This window comes from Malaclemys terrapin, chromosome 5 (genome assembly GCF_027887155.1).
Source record: "Malaclemys terrapin pileata isolate rMalTer1 chromosome 5, rMalTer1.hap1, whole genome shotgun sequence".
Classification (NCBI taxonomy): Eukaryota; Metazoa; Chordata; order Testudines; family Emydidae; genus Malaclemys; species Malaclemys terrapin.
The window spans coordinates 36,293,924-36,311,244 of NC_071509.1; the positions used below are offsets into that span (position 1 = coordinate 36,293,924).

A 17,321-nucleotide genomic window follows, 5' to 3' on the forward strand; every position below is an offset into this window, starting at 1 on the left:
AGGTGCTGTGAGAACAAGGGGGAGTTAGAGGCGGAAAGACTTTGTGGGTGTTATGACCAGCAAAAGAGGGTGCCTCTATGAAGTGCCCCAAGAGGTTAGGGAAGCAGGGTCAGGGATGTGTTATGCAGCTACTTTGAGGCCAGAGTGTAGAGGATAGAAAATGAATATGCTGTAACCAAGGAAATGTGCTTGTGCAAACACTGTATGATTTATTGGTGTTCCTGGGGGCAGGGAGCTGAACCTCAACGAAATTTCTCAGCCAAGTTTTTCGTGATAAAAACATCTGCTGAAATGCAGTGAAGAGATCAGCAAGCAGCTCCTCCCATGTCCTCTTTTGCTTCACTTGGAGATTTTTCAGATGCTCAGCAACTGATAAGGCCCCTGTCCGTCAGGGTCATGGCATTTCAGATGCTAGGGAAAGAAAAAAAACAGCACAAGTAGCTATTTTCCCAAGAGTGTTCTCCATGCCAACAATGATGAAAAGATGCTTTCTTTTTCTCAATTTTGGAATGCCATTGCCATCAGCTCTTCCCAGAGTGCAGTGTGCTCAGAGATAGTAAGGTTTTTCCCCACCTTACTTTCCCTTTCTATAGGCCGCTTGTAGCAATGTTGGCTGGAGGTGGGAGACATAACATGGGCAGGGTAGTGGCTGCATGTGCACCTCTGTCCTATACTGGAGGATGTTACCCTTGGGTGTGTCCCCATGTATCAGAGAAGGGCCTTGGTCAAAAAGGCAAGGGGCAAATTAGGGAGATATGCAGCACTGCTGTTTACCAGGGTGGTGTCCCCTAAAGCTGGTGCAGGTGTGGAAGGGGAAACACTACCTATCTTGGCAGCCTAGCAATGTACATGCTAAAATAGAGCAGTATTTTTTTTGCCTTAAATTATTTCATAATTCCTGTAGATCAGCACAAAGTGCATTACAAAATATAGACTTTTGCAATAATTGGTTTGAACCCAAGAAGGTCTGATTAAACATAACCAAACATAACCACTAATGTTGTATCATTGCTGTAGACAGCACTGTCATCAGTCAGGCTCTCAATGTGGAGCCTTGTCTTTCTCAATCTTCCAGTGTATCCAGGCTGGGATCAATTCTTCCTCAACACTGTATTAAATACCTGAACTTCATTTCTTCCTGCTAGTTAATAAAATGCCCCTGCTCATCTCCTGCCATTATTAGTGTGACCATCTCTCCTCTCTGGCCTCCCTGATTCCTACATTGATCCCAGCCAGGCTGCCCACAACGCAGCTGAAAGGATCTTCTCTAGCCAAAGATCAGACCATGTTGTAGTTTTCCTCTTTCTGTCAGTCTCCTGATTCTTTCTTGATTGCTATAGAAAGTTTAAACTTCTCATGCTCACCTTCAAGGCCCTGCACAATTGTACCCTCATCTATATCTCACTGCCTTCCATGCTGCCCCTAAGGAACTGCCTTTAATCCCAGTGCACCATGCCCCATGCTTTCCTCCTTCATAGCCCTCCTAAAGACTCCCATTCTCCACCAGGCTCACAAATGGTAATCCCTCTGCCATCCCCTTTCCAATTTTCATAATAAGGAAGGGAGAAAAACCTCAAAGTCAATATTTTCCTCTGGGTTTCCCAGTGCATCTCATCTTATCTGTGTCCATTTTTCTCTTGCTCCTTGTCTTTATTGGTGACTCGTACAGCATTGAGGGCACTGTCAATCCTTACAAAATAATAATGCATTAGTGGGCCAGAGGAATCAAGATGTATTTGGCTGCTAGTGAAGCAGATGACAGCATCTTAACCAAGTCTCTGAATCTTTTGAGTGTCATTTTTTTTTTTTTAAAATCACACTGAAGGAAGGAAGGCGAATAATGCCAGGCAATTCATAGTTAAGGTTGACATTCCCTCCTGGATTGAGTTGTTTTGTTTCAAGCCCCTTGACACTATTTAAACAGTTTTATGTATTCAATAAACACCAGGGCACTGAGAAATGTTTCCTGGAGCCCATCTCTCACTTGTATCATCTCAATAAAACCATAACTAGAAAATTGGCCAGAACTTTCTTTCTGCAAAAGGAAAAGCTGTCTCATGGTTGAAAATATTCCCCCTACTTGCTACTCTGCTTATGAAGGGCTTATTTTTGTGAATTTCAGCAGTTTGATCGCATCTTGATCTTGAAATAAAGTGTGCTTTTTCTGCAAGAGGCAGCACAGCTTCAGAAAGGAGCCTTGTATTGTGATTTTGTCTGATCTCATTAGATAAACAGGGTTGGGCTGGGTTAGTCCTTTGAAGGGAAACTTTCAAAAACTGTAGGTGATGCCAGATGTAGTGCTGGTTATCCAGTGTGTTGGCTCTGAGCCTGTTCTGATCTAATCCCCCAGTATAATACCAGAGGGCACCGTGCTGCCAAAGCGACCCTCTTCCGGTGAGATATGAACCTGAGCACTTGGGATCATTAAAGATCCAATTACAGTTACAAAAACGTAATATGCCTGGTCTGGTGACCAAAATCCACCCCGGGTATTGCCTTCTGCTTACCCTATTTACCTGCAGTGCCAAATACATAAAATATCCTTCACTTCCTGTCACTGACCAGGCCTCTTATCAATTGTAAAACATGTCTTATACTAAGGACCTCCGGGCTGTCATCTTTGGGGTGTTTTGCTATGAGAGAAAGCTAAGTAGCATGAACAGCACCCCATCCTCTCCTGTGGTTTTAAATTCTGCTCACTTATTGATTTGCATGCTTGTATTTGAATACCAATATGACTACCATGTTTGCTGGAGCCAGACTGGAACTTCTGCATTGTTTTAAATCAAACCCCACATAAATAACATTTCTCCATTTCTGTTCAGGGTTTGTTTTTTATTTTATAAACTGCTGAATGAGCAGGAAATCAATTAAAGTCAGTATTTACTCAGCAGGAGATGATTTCCCCCCTGATGTTTGCTACCTGCTGGCTATAATGAGTATGTCTTGCTGTTGTCTCACAGTGCAGAATGGACAGCTGATACCTCACTAGATCAAAATTAGAGCTTTTGGGCACGTTCGGAAGTTGAAACCGAAGGAAATTGTTCATGCAATAATTGATCTCCAGAGACCACAATAAGTCGTCCTAGCAGGGATCCTTTGCCATTAGCCAGACAAGGTAGCAGCTTTACAACTCAGGAATATTTCCCTTAAATTGTTTTCTTCCAGTTGGAGCCCTGCGCACCCTAACAACATGGAACAAAACAAGCATCATTTTAGTGATGCATCCTGTTTACCAGCAATTTACACAGCAAAATTCTAACACATTCAAAACACACAGCAACTTGCGGGGACTGTTAAGGGAAAAGGCACACAGGGATTGTGCAGACAATATAAAGAACCAAGTCTGTCCAACCAATGTAAATATTGCATGGAGGGAAGTGAGTGGGAAGGGTATGTAAGGCTGCTGAACTTAGATGCATGTTTGCAGTAAAGTGAAGTGTGAGTAGGGTGGCTAGAGTCATGTTGTAAATGGTATCCCAAGATGCATTGCACAGTTAATGTATTTCAGAGCTTTCCATGGTGTCTATCATACTATACCATACTGTATTCAAGAGTAGAGTGCAGCCTTTGCTTTGTAAGTAATCCTGCACACAGGCAATTGCCTTCACCTTTCTCCGCCTCCCTCAAGGACAGAGTTCTGTTTTCTTCAAGAGCATCAGAAATTTATATCTCCAGGATTAGTCAAAACCCAGTTGGGTTTAGATTAAATCAAAGTAAATATTTATTGAAATTCTATGGAGTAGAGAGAAAATAAATAGAGCTCTTAAATATTAAACAGATGATGAACTCTGGTAAATCTTAGTTTGGATGGGAAAGACTGACTTATGGGAAATGAATACCTCATGAAACAGTTGGCATAGAATCATCTTTTTATCTCTCTCAGCCCTTTTGAAAACAGTATGTCTCCACCCTGGCAATGGAAACAGACTGGGCCACCCAACTTCATCGTGTGGGGGAACTTCTGGTGTCCACCCTTTAAAATATGAAACAAATTGGGGAGGATTCAGAGAAGAACTACAAGACTGTTTAATTGTCTGGAAAATACACCTTACAAGGAGAGATCTAAAAGATAGTTATTCTCTAGTTCAAATGCAAGTTATTAGCCTCGATGCAAAAAATCACTGAGTAAAATGCTGTGTGCTGCATTATGCAGGAGGTCATGCATGATTCTTTCTTGTCCCTTTAAAAACTATGAATGAGGTTTTCAGTTTTCTCCCTAATCCCAAAAATTCTAGCAAAAAATGAAGAGCAAAGACTCTCGCTTGTTTGTAGCAAACATTATGAGAGGTGTGTGTGTGTAAGGGGGAAGAGTGGGAAGTTAGACTGTGTTTGTAAATGTTATATTTATTTACTTTTCTGCAGTGCCCATTGCTGCAGGATCTTGGCTTTTTAACAGTGTGAACCACCACAGCATAGTCTCATTGAAGTAATCATCTGTCATATGATGGCACTGTGTGCTAACCACCAAACCTGGCTTTGAGAAGCTATTGGAGGTATTAAGTTCAACCTTGTGAGGGCCGTTGGCTGAAAATATCCTGCTGGCTTTCTTGGACAACAATGTTACGGGCACCATCAGTGAGTGCAGTCCAGCAGCTCTTGACCCCTGTGACAGGATCACTCACATAACAGGGGGCTAAACCATTCAGGTCTTTACAGATTTTAGGATAGTCAATACATTGAACTGCACTCAAAAATATATGGTATTGTTTGCTCTTCCCTGACTAAATGGTGAAATAAATGTAGCCACCTACCCCACTTAGGAAGAGATTCTGCATTAGCTAAAGCTTAGGAATCTCTTTAAAGATAGCTCCAAATAAAGCCCATTGTAATAGTCTAGACATAAAGCTGTGGGGTATGTGTGTGAAGGGGGATTATGAGAAGATTTTGTGCGGGGTTTTGTGTATATGGGGGAATTATTATGAGAGAGGATTTGGGGGTGTGCGCTCAGGGAATTGATTATAAGAGGAAATAATGTGAGAGCTCATGAGGGCTTATGAGAAGTGATTGTGGAAGGTGCAATTATAAGAAGGTTCTGCATAGGTAGTGGAATTAGGTGAGGATAATGTAGATCAGGGTAGTGTTGGAGCAGAAGAGAAGACAGACTTAAGAGGGGGAGAGGAAGGACGAGAGAGCGATAGGTGAAGGGAAAACAGAGCTGGCAGAAGGGAGGGAGGGAAAGGAGGGCAGTGAGAGTGGAAGGGAGATGATAGACCCTGGCAGTCAGTGGGAAAGAGGAATAGGAGCCGTCTCAAATCCAGGGAAGGGGAACATTGGGGTCTAGAACAGTGATACGCAGATCTCAGTGGTTCAGGAGCCAAGTTAGTGATCAACATTACCCAAAAGAGCCACAATAGTGTGAATTCATTGTTTCATTTACTATAGTACTATAGTACATATTCATATTTAAACAGTATGATGGGAAATATTTAGTGTGTGTGTGTGTATGTGTATATATATATATATATATTAGTATATTATTCTAACAGCAAAACGATGGACCAAGTATTATTTTATCAACTACAATTGGTTAATAACATACTAAAAGCATCCTGATTGGTTACTAACATAGATGGGTTAATAATTAAATTCCACAGTTTAATCCCAAAGAGCCGCAGGAGACACATTAAAGACTCACTTGTGGATCTCGAGCCTCTGTCTGAGTATCACTGGTCTAGAGAAAAAAATGAGGTTCCTCAGATGAGAAGAAGTTATGAGAGGTGTGGAAAAGGGACAGAAAGTAACAGGGAATAAGAAAAATAAATGAGAGAGAAAACACAAGGAAGCAAGTGGGAGACAGAGGAGAGAAACAAAGGGAAAAAGAAAAATTAAAAGAGCACAAGGAAACTTACACTAAATCTAAAATGTAAAGTTTGTGTCTTCATTATTCTGTACATTTTTGGCTGCATCTGGAAAGAGCTTTATCTACAGGTGTCTTTGCTACTAACTGTAGGAGTCGATTTTTAGGAGGTGGTTCCCCTGCAACTAGCCAAAAAGATGTCAAAATAATAAGACTCAATTTGTTCCTTTTTTAAAATATCATTTTATTCAGCCCATATTTACTCTCTAACAAATCACATTTCCACTGATATCAACAGCGACTGAATGGAAGGTGTTGGAGAAGGATTTCATTGGCTGTGGTGAGGGATCCTGCCATATCATGATGCCAAGGATATTTTTTATTCTGCAGTGATTTTTGGTTTGCCTTTGGGATACACAAGATCATGCCAGATGGCATGTGTGGTGTAATAGCAAAATATTCCAAGGAGTGGGGGAAATCCCTGAGGCTTTATCAGCCAGGAGATTGGGAAGGAGAGGGCAACACAATGGGCAGGTGATAGATATCTAAGTGTATCCCTAGATATAGCTTGATTTAAGGCTTGTCAGATTCAGGCACAGGCACTCATGTAACTGTGTCACTTCATGGCAAGATAAGCTCCTCTTTTTAAAAAGCAAATACATGCACATACTAGTGCTGAGAGAATATATGATTTTTTTTTATTATTATTCCATGGCAGAACCACAAAAATCAGAAAAAAAAAATTGGTTAGGGTTGATCTGAAAGTGAAATTTTTCACTTTTTCTCTCTGAAACAAAAAATTGTTTTGGGTTGAAAAAAAACATTTCAACCCAATATGATTTTTCCTTCATTTTTTCCCCTTTTGTTATGTTTGTCATACGTGTTTACCCTTTTTAAATGTTTTACAATAAATCTATCTAAATTTTCAAACAGAATGTCACAAAAACAAAAAGTCAAAACTCTTTGTTTCAAAAATGTTGAAATGATTTTTTTAAAACTGTTGTCATTTTTTTATTCAGCCTGAATTATTTGCTGAATTCAGCCTGAGTTTGTGAATAGTTTTGTGACCAAAAATACATTTTTCAGTGAATAAACAGTTTGCTGAAATTTTTTCCCCTAGCTCTAGCATTTACCCTCCCGACGGAAATAGGTAAGTTTCACTCCCATTCTCTGATTCTCCTTATTCCTCCACTGCAGCCACCCCACCACTGCTATGCCTTATGCCTTGGTATATTTCTCCTGATTCTTTCTTTTTGTCCCCTCCTCCCACTACCTCTTTCCTACCTCATCTCCTCCCTCAACTGATGTACAATCACAACAATCAGAGGCTCCCTAGTTCATGTTCTGGCCACTAGTACTGCAAGCCACATGGGCCCAATGATCAAAATAAGCCTTTGTTACATCACACTTTTCATCTGTAGACCTAAAACTATCACACACCCCTGCAAAAAAACAAGCATTATGCCAAGTAAATCAGTGTGGTGGGATGGTGTGCATGCAAGTCAACATATTCTGATTGTACCAGAAAATTTACATTATAATAGGAATATTTTCCTACATTGGACATAGAATTCCAAACTACATCTTGTCTCTAAACTGAATATAGTCAGCAATATTCACATCTGTTATAAAAATGTGATTTCTTTACATAAATAACCATCTATAAACTACACTTTATAATGGATTTAAACATCTGAAAGGTACAGAATTATATTTACTTTATGAGATGCTAAAAAGACACTGTCAAGTATATTTTTAAATAGAAAATGATTTGATTTTTTGCTATGTCTATGGAATGAAATATATTTCCAACTTGAAATTATTAATTTTTTCCCTACTCACTGTGCTTTTCAATTTAAAAAGAAATTGTTTCTCTACCCAGTGGATTCTGGACTGAAGCTAAAATTAACATAGCTGGTTTTGTTTAACAATTTCAACTTGCTGTATAGCTATAAATTATACAGTGCCCTGCACACCAGGCTGGGGTCTATCCTCCACCCTTACTTAGATAAAACTTTCATAATTAATTCAATAGGAGTCATGCCTGATAAGGACAGAGGGTCAGATCAATGTCAAGAATGTTAGCACAAGTGCGGGAAGAGTGCTACTTCAATTTAAAATCTATCTGGAAGAGGTCAAATTTTAAGATTAAAAACCTTGACAGTGCTTGCCTTTAACATCCACATCTACTTTCCATTTACTACCAAAGTCTAATTTCTATCTAATACCAATTTTTAAAAATTACATTTTCTAAACTAGAAGGTAGAAGAATCTTCAACAAGAAGCATTCACAAAATAAAATGCAGTATAAATTATGTAAGATTGACTGTCCTGTTCTGGAGAACTATGTGTATTGTCTGAACACCCAAGCTCACCCAAACACTGAACAATTAAGAGGAGATTGGATTCCTTACATAACAAAACACAGATGAAGTACACAATTCGTGACTCTTTCTAGTCTATGCCGTATGTATACACATATATGTATATCAGGAGAGAGAAATCCTTCCATAGTCTCCACATAAATCCATAGACATTTCTGACATCATGCCCAATTCTTCAGTCCTTGCTTTTTATTGTTGTTTACTTCTTTTCTCCATTTAACCATTTCTACTTTCATGTGTGGGCAATACCACAATGTGATTGTGGATATGCTGTAAAAGTTGTTATTGCAATAATTTACGTTTAATATCTCAGGCCTGATTTTTCAAAAGGACTTCACCCCAGTATCCTTTTCGTATATGCAAAGTTGTGTGTGCTAACACCGCTGTGTGCACTTTTCCATCACTAGCACCTGTGTGTGCTGGTAATAGCATTTCTACACACTCAACTGGGCTGGTGTTAGACTCTGTCACTTGCATGCACGGGTGCTGAAAAGTGTGCGTGCCAGTATATGCATGTGCACGGAAGAAAGTCACTTTAGGAAGTCATGCCTTTAGACATTCCACTTGCTGTTTAAAGCTAAAATATGTTAAATTGTCAGAATACTTATAACACTTCAAATCTGTCACAGGCTGCTGTCTGGACAAGTGTATTTCATCTGCCTGTAAAATTACTAGTTTTTATTTCTCTTGTTAACTTTCACAAAAAAAAATTGAAATAAATCTACTTTAAAAGTGTCCTGGACCCATTGCTTTGGATCAATAGCCCTTTCTTTTCTCCAGCAATATCCTTTTTTAATTGACCATTAAACCAAGAATTTCAAAGGGTGATAGCTCAGCTAAAATAAGGACGACCAAGAGTTCTATGCAAATAGCCAATATATTTTGATTTCATGGAATTGGTATTTAACCATAAAATATAAAAATAGAAATTTGTAATCAGGACTGATAAGGAACCCCAATCTATTAGTGTCTTGGAATTGTCAAGAGATACTCTGAGCTATCTCTGAAAACTGCAATTTTGCATGAAAAGGGTGAGCCAAACTGCCGGTGGAAAGGACACCCTCAAGTTATAGAATATGTTTACAGGAGGCTTTAGTACAAATGCACCATGCTGGAGGGCTGGTTTCAAAGTCCCTCATCTCCACAGAGCCTAATAACTCCAGTCTCTTTTTAGAAATGGAGGTGACACAAAGCACAGACCCTAGCAGTGTCCATGACCCATATAATTCCCTTGGCATTTCCTACCAGCTAATTGCTTAACTGTGGTGTTTTCATCTCTTCAGAACGAAGTCATGTTACAAATCAAACCTTAGTCATCTTTCCAAGACCAGACAAGAAGATAAGGGTTTGAATTTATCTTGGCCATGTGTAGCCTCTCCTTTTCTGTAGCAGTTCATGGGGGAGCAGACGCATTCATGTGCATGTAAGAGTACCTGGAGAGAGATGCCCCTGTGGTCTTCCCCTCCTCCTCATCTCCAATATCTCCTCTTATTACTGGAGGCTTTTGTTTGGGACAGCAGGTGAAAGTGGCCAGAAAGCCCATCCTGAAACGCTTGTTCATGAAGCAGTAGATGATGGGGTTCACACAGGCTGAAGTGTAGGAGAGCAAATGAATAAAGGAGATAGGAGCTCCTGAGAGAAGTTGGTCTGCTGATGTGGTGTCAAATGCACGCCAGGCATTTACACTGAAGATGGGAGTCCAGCAAAGGAAAAACAAAATCACAATCACCATCAGCATGCGGATGACAAGCTTCTTGGCCATCAAGTTGGCAGTTGAGCTGTTGCTTCTGACCCTGTCTATTTTGGTGCTGCTGGTGGCAGAAAGCTGTTGCAGTGGCATTTTTCTCTTCTTTTTGGTTTTCTGCAGGTAGCAACCATCTCCATTCTCATATTTGTTGCTACTGGTGCTGGCTTTCCTGTCTGTATGTACAAATCAGCAGCACTCACATAAATATGTAACACAAAACATTTCTGAATAGTGATTCAAAATATAAACAGATTAGTGGAGTCTAAATTTTGAAGTAAACAAAATCCTTCATGGATGATGAGCAACGAGTGGTAAAAACTGTCATTCCAATTCTAAAGTGAATTTTGATTCAGTCATTTTTGTGACCATCTGGTGTTCCCTTTCTATGAACATCTAAATGTCTGAAGTACTGTGAAATTTGGCAAAAAAAGGAACATTAAGATTGAATGCTCAAATTTCTGCTTGAAGTAATTTTTGAATTGTATTTTTAGATTAAATTTACAATTCCCGTCATATTGCTTAATAGCAAAAATAATCTAATCTGTGATGAGAAACAATATCCATTTGGTTTATTTAACTAAAACATTGGGAATTACAAATATCCTGTCTGAACTCTTTGCAAATAATCTGCAGATGATGGATTATTCACTTAAGAAATTTTCCAATAATTAACAAATACATGCAGTAGTTTTGCAATCTGTTCATAGATGTTTTGTAAACAAAAAAGAGGTGGCATTTATAGAATAAATTATTGACTCCGCTCTACTATTCACATCTTCAAAGGTGAACTTAAAACAAAAACAAATACAAACATGCTGTTACCTCGTGAAGATTTTCTCTGGCTGACATCAAACTTTATTCCTCTGTATAGTTCCAAAGAGATTAAGCCATATGCAATCATCATTACAATACCAGGTATAAGAAAGAGTATGAGCAACAGGAAAACGTACCTGAGGAAGCCACAAAAGAGACTGAGATTAGGGAACAGCAGAAATACAGAGAAGCAACTGTATATTTTTGTTTGTTTTCTAAAGATCTGGGTGAAATGTTTTTAGGGCTGATGAGAGGTACTCTATTGACAGTGCTGGAAGCTAGAATCCCTTTTTTTCCCTCCACAGAAATAGTACAGTGCAAACAATAGCAGAGCTGGCTTTTCCACGCTGTCCATCCAATGTGTCTCACCCCCAGAGGCACTTAGGGCTAAAAAGATGCTTCAGTCTCTGTGCCCATTCAATACCTGTCCTCTACCGAGACCAGAATCATGTCTATGGTGGTGGTGATGGTTTTTATGATATAAAAGCTTGTCCAGTGGGAATTCAAATGAGCAGCTACCTGTGCTTAAGTGAGATGCTGATATTAGCCATTAACTTTCAAAAGAAATTTTGGGCCCCGGTTCATCATGTTTGCTGGGTCTCCAGCCTTTCCCATTTCACTTCATTACAGATGTTACAGACTTGGGGGAGGAGGGAGTGCTGATCTTGGGATCCTGGTACAACTGTTTCCCCTTTCCTCTCCTTCATCAACCTGGATTATTACATCCATGGAGTGGGACTGTGCTCCTTCCCCTTCTCCTCCCCCCCCCCCGAGGAGTGTGCCCCCCCAGAGGCACGCACTGGGAGGGAGATGCATTTCATTCCCCTCTAGCCCCATACAGATTCTGAAGGAAAGATGGTACAGTTTGGTCTCTTATTTTTCTGCTGAATCCCTTCCATAGGAGAAATTCCACTTTAAAGCAAATCCTTTAGTATTTGATTACACATTGCATATGGGTAAATATACTACATAACAAAACATAAGCAGTTTCTCTAATGGTACCCACACCCAGGTAAATTATTTTGCTTTAAGGTATTTTATTAACAAATCAATCATATATTTTGAGCCTAACTGTTTGATCCTTGCAGGAACATTGCTGCAAATTCACTGCCATTGCTCTGGATTTACATTGGTATAACTGAGAGCAGAATTTGGCCTTTTAACTTTTCTCTTCATACATCCTCATTATGGCATTATACCTTAAACTACTGAAAATGTTAATATCAAATAGATATTTATATGCATGAACCATATTTAGGTGGTGCAAACTATAGACCTATTCTGCCTCCCATTAAAGACAGTAGGAAAAATCCTGTATCTTCCCTGCACCAACTAAAGTGCTTGATTACAGGAAAAATAAATATTAGGAAAGTATTAAAGAGTAAAAATGAGCTTGTTTAATGCTACAGTGCAGCTCCTTGATTATGTCCCTATGTTATTTCTGTGCTGTTTATTCCTAGGGTGTGGACATTTAACACTGACTGTACCCTAATAGCCTGCTGTCCCCTTTGCACTAATCTCTTTAGTCACTAGGTTGGTTCTGTTCTCAGGTACATTTGCTACTTCTCCAATTTTCATGTCATCATATTTGTTCACAATTGAAACTGCATCAAAGAAATGCAGACAAAGAAGTGAATCAGTCCTGGAAGGGTCACAGAGATACGTGTGGCTTTTAAAAAGATTAATTGTTAAAAATAAACAAATCCTCAGGAAATACAAAAAATAAAACAGACGGAGCTATACTAACATGAAGCATCACTGCTGGAAGTCTGAGAGAAGCCTTCATTTCAGTGACAGTGGCAGCTTCATAGACTACAGTTTGAAAATCATTGGCCCTTTACATATATCCCCCAGATGTGAAGCAAAAGTAATAAATGTATTTAAAAACAAAAAATAGCAGCAATTAAAAATAGAAATTCTTGTGACTTTTTAAACAAGCATAAAAGAATTATAAACAGTCACTAATGGTTAATAATTGATTTTCAACAGGCTTAATGCTACCATGTAATCCTATTTTCTGCCAGATAATTATATGTTATTTAACAGTCAATTATATCTTACCAGGACTGCTGAATGACATCGCTTGGCCAAAGGAGGCGACACATGTTAGCTGTGCTGTTGTTATATTTTGTAAAAGGCACCAGTTTGCTGTAAATTGGGTATGGTGACATGATGGTAAAGGAGAGACACCAAGTAGCAGCAATCACCTTCAAGGCATGAGATTTTGTCTGCCATACCCTGGACTGCAAGGGTTTGCAAATAGCACTGTATCTCTCCAAAGATATGGCAACCAGGTTGAACGTAGATACACTTACTGAGACACCTAAATATATAAAACAAAGCAACGGGTTCTTGTTTTAAAAGGCTGGCTCTTTGTAGATAAACTTGCTAAGTTTCCATGGACATATGCGAAACAATGAAAATATAGCATTACTCATATTTTCACAACTCATTAAGTTAACAGAGGTGGACCTGATTCACCTTTGTGATGCTCCAGATTTATGCTTGTGTAACTACTGATGTGTATGAAAAAATAATTGACATCTTTTGACTTAGTTCCATCAAAGCAGGAAGCTGTTACCAATCAAAGTACTGATTCATCTCTGTATTACTCCAGTTTTTACACTAGTATAACTTCACGGAAACATAACCAGGCACTTTGGAATCAGTGAGGTTACACTGGTGTGCATCTGGAGTAACAAAGCAGTGAATCGGGTATGATTTTAGTTTTAATTAAAAAAAGCAAGTATCTTGTTTAATTGACAACCTAACTTCCTGTTTTGATAAAATGAAGTAAAAAAACCTAAATAGTTACATTTCATAGATTTTAGTGGAGTCACACTGGCATAAAACTGGAGTAATGCAGTAGGAATCAGACCCATTTTCTATAAAATGTTCATTAATTTCTCCTCCTCACTATATATAATATTTCAAACTTTTAGTGCAATGTGCTATTTTTTTTCACTGTGCACCTCTGATGTGTTTACTGTATGACTTATGGGACAATTCACCTTGAGTCTTAAAATAAAATTAACTTTGTAATTGTAAAACTTGATATTAGAATATATTCCCTTTGAATATATATATATATATATATGTATGTGTATGTAATTGGTAACACTTAAATTGAAATATAAAAAATACGATTCAGTAATTTTCATGACGTTTATGTCAGTAATTCAGTACATGTTTAACTATGACCTTTAGTTTTATTGATTATATCTAAGGAAAGATGTTGACTTCCCATTCCCACACTTTCAAAATGTATTTTCACATTACATCATAGTTTTCAAGGGCACACGTTAAACAGAGGTTCTTGTAATTAATTGCCAAGTCTCATTTTGAGATAACATAAACTTTTCAGAATTCCCTCTTTTCTTTTTACATTTTTAAACATTAAATCTAAAAAGTTGGGACAGTATCACTTATCCAGATAATTTATAAATCAGGCCCTTTCATGGATCCCACTTCTATAATGGGAGGCAGCTGAAGCCAAAGCATATTGAATGTGGTGGTGGTCTTTAAAATATGACTCCCTAAAAATAGTATCATTAGGCTTCATATTTATTGCCTCTCAGTGACTCCGGGTTATATTTGATCAGTTAACAAATAAAAGGATATTTGTTCTAACTGACAGCCCTGCAAATTCCACCTGGATTTGCAAAATCAGAATGTTGGGGTTTTTTTTCCTTCTCATTTGTCACCAGTAGTAGAAATTCTGTGGGCCAAATTCGGCCCTTGGTAATGGTTACCCTTGTATAATCTTATTGTATTTGCCCTGTAATTAGAACAATAATGATTCTGTTGATGATATGCAAGAAGGAATAGAATCCAACTTCTCTCCAGGGCTTCACCCTGCAAAGTGCTGAGCCTAATCTAGCAGAACACTTAAGGATGTGCTTAATTTAAGTGTATGCTTCAGTGCTATGTTAGATGAAACTACAGAGCTCAGCATCTTGCAGGATTATGCCCCCAGAGCTGTGCAGAGCTCTCTAGTCAGCTCTAACAAGAGAATTAACTTTTGTTATCAAGGTGATCAGCTATGGCTCTGCATACAGCACACAGGGAGAATGTTTGCTGATTACAGGGGATGACACTTTTACTAATCGCTTTTTACACAGGTGCTGGAAGTAGGGGTACTGGTGTTTGCTGCCTCACCCCCTGGCTTGAAGTGGATTCCATTATATACAGGGTTTACAGTTTGGTTCAATTGCTCTCAGCACCACCACTATAAAAATTGTTCCAGCACCCTGTCTTCTTATAGCAATTTAAGTCAAATTTTAATGAAAGAAAAAGGGTTTTATAAAATATGCTTTTTCCCATCTTCATGTGACTGCCTGGGCTACTTTTGTTCCTTAGTGCTGATCTTTCCAATAAGGTGTTAATGCCCAGTCAGTCCTGCTTAGCAGGTTTTGAGAGTGCTTGGCACTTTAAAGGATCTGGCCCTTGTTTAGTATCTCACAAATTTAATGGGTTATTTACTTTAGAGTAGGTACAAATTCAGAGACTTACCCATGAAGTAGGTGGCAGTTTTACAAACAGCACTACCAAATATAAAATCCTTCAGCAGGTTGGGAATGAGGGTGAAAGGCATGCAGAAAAGGCAAAGCATTAGGTCACTGACAGCCAGCGACAGCAAAAATATATTAGTGACGGTCCTCATCCTTTTGTTTCTTATCAACACTGTAATTACCAGCGTGTTCCCCACGACACTGAGCAAAAATATCAACGAATATAGCAGAATTCGAACTGTTTGATGTAAATCTGAAAATTGCCACAATGAAGAATCAGTTATGAAATATGAAAATTATAAAACTAATTAATTTTTATCACAGGGGTTTCATCCATTAACCAAAAGGTGAAGACTTCTCATCATTCAAGGCAGTAGATTTGATTTTTATCTCACTTATGCAAATCTACTGAAGTCATGTCATTACACCAATGTAAAACTGGTGGAAGTTAGAAATCCTGGGCCTGATTCTGACCTACCTGAACTGTTCCTTGAGACAGTAAGAAACATTATGACAATCTATATTATTTTAATACATGAGCAAATTTTCTTTAGCGTCTACATACAGTGTTATAATTTCATGTTAGTTGCTTCCACATACTGCATTAGATCAAATAACTTCATTGTTATAGAATTATTCAAGAGCAATATAAAATTATGTTTCATTAAACAATTATCAGTACTGTTTACATTCTATTCTAACTGAGTATTACTTTCTACATGTATTTATAATCTGGAAAAACAGGACATATAAAGTTCTTGCTGGTCTGTTTCTTATCCTAATTTAGCAACAAATGGTTATTTTCACACTGCCTCACCTACAAACCTTTGTGTACCTGTTTTTCTTGAAATATCCATGAGTTTGCCTTCAGCTGGAACTGGTGATGTCTGAAAAATCTATTTTCCTCCACATACCTTTAGCAAGATGAGGTGAGTCATCCACACAGAAAAATGTATCATTTTCCATGACAATATCACACAGGAAAGCAGAAATATTGGTTCCATTCTCAAGTAGGATGTCATCAACTATTTCCATTCTTCAGTCTCCACAGGTTAGCTTATGTGTGGTGAAAGGCGGATTTGCAACTATCTGCCCATTCTTTCTATGAGCAAAAATATTCCTGAATGAAGTCTGCAGTGAAAAGATTTGACAAAGGTTTTCCAAGTAAGTCTTTTTTCAGCTAGCCATAAGGAATATCCAGTACAAGGAATTCTGTTCAGAATGAAAAAGATTTATTCCAGTAGAATATAAAGCAGTTTAGATGCATGAGAGAAAAGCATGAACACACACGTCTTCTCCTGTACCTTCTAGATCCGCCCCCCTTCTATTATTGGGTTAGTGTTGGGATTATAAACATACTAGATAGCGATTATAAAATTAACCCCTTGCAAGACTGTTTCAGCTCACACATCTATAATACCTCTCTATGTGAATCTGTTATTGCCACAGATAATAAATCATGAGCAATAAATGATTTAACAAATCACTCTTCCAGCTAACAATATTTAACGAGGTAATAGAAAATACTTGAACAAAAGGATGCAGAAAAGAAGAAACATAGAGCTTTGTATGTCTACATTTGTATTTCTTTATATAAAAACAATTTAGTTTCTTTTAAGTTTGGAAAAAATGCAGTAACATCTCTAGGTACAACTGGAAAACCGGCTAAGTAACAAATGGAATAATTTATCACTCAGGTTCCTGTAAAATGGGGATAATGATACTTATATTCCTTTGGAAAGCACTTTGGGATTCTCATATGGAAAACACTATAGGGCCTGAGCCAAATCCCACTGAAAGCATTGGGAGTCTTACCATCACTTCAATAGGCTATAGATCAGGCCGTATAAAACTGAAATATGAATATTGTTTGTTAATATAAGAAGGATCCTGTGAATTTTCTCTGAGTATGGGCTTATACGAAAGCTTTATAAATTTCCATTGCACTTGCATTATCTGTAATTAGACTACAACAGGGGTCGGCAACCTTTCAGAATTGGTGTGCCAAGTCTTCATTTACTCACTCTAATTTAAGGTTTTGCATGCCAGTAATACATTTTAACATT

At 38.2% G+C, this 17,321-nt stretch overlaps 1 protein-coding gene across 2 annotated transcripts; it reads right to left on the reverse strand.

Annotated features, from left to right (window-relative positions):
• Positions 1-241: 241 nt before the first annotated feature.
• CCKAR (cholecystokinin A receptor) lies at positions 242-16,540 on the reverse strand. 2 transcript variants are annotated; one of them, XM_054031182.1, is made up of 6 exons: positions 16,170-16,540; positions 15,257-15,508; positions 12,806-13,067; positions 10,754-10,881; positions 9,618-10,104; positions 242-411 (listed from the first exon to the last, which is right to left on the reverse strand). In XM_054031182.1, the coding sequence occupies exons 1-6, from the start codon at positions 16,288-16,290 to the stop codon at positions 405-407; spliced, it is 1,257 nt and encodes a 418-aa protein (XP_053887157.1). In that variant the 5' UTR covers positions 16,291-16,540; the 3' UTR covers positions 242-404. The 2 variants fall into 2 exon arrangements, with proteins under 2 accessions (XP_053887157.1, XP_053887156.1); XM_054031181.1 differs by lacking the exon at positions 242-411 and having other exon boundaries at positions 6,477-10,104.
• Positions 16,541-17,321: the final 781 nt, after the last annotated feature.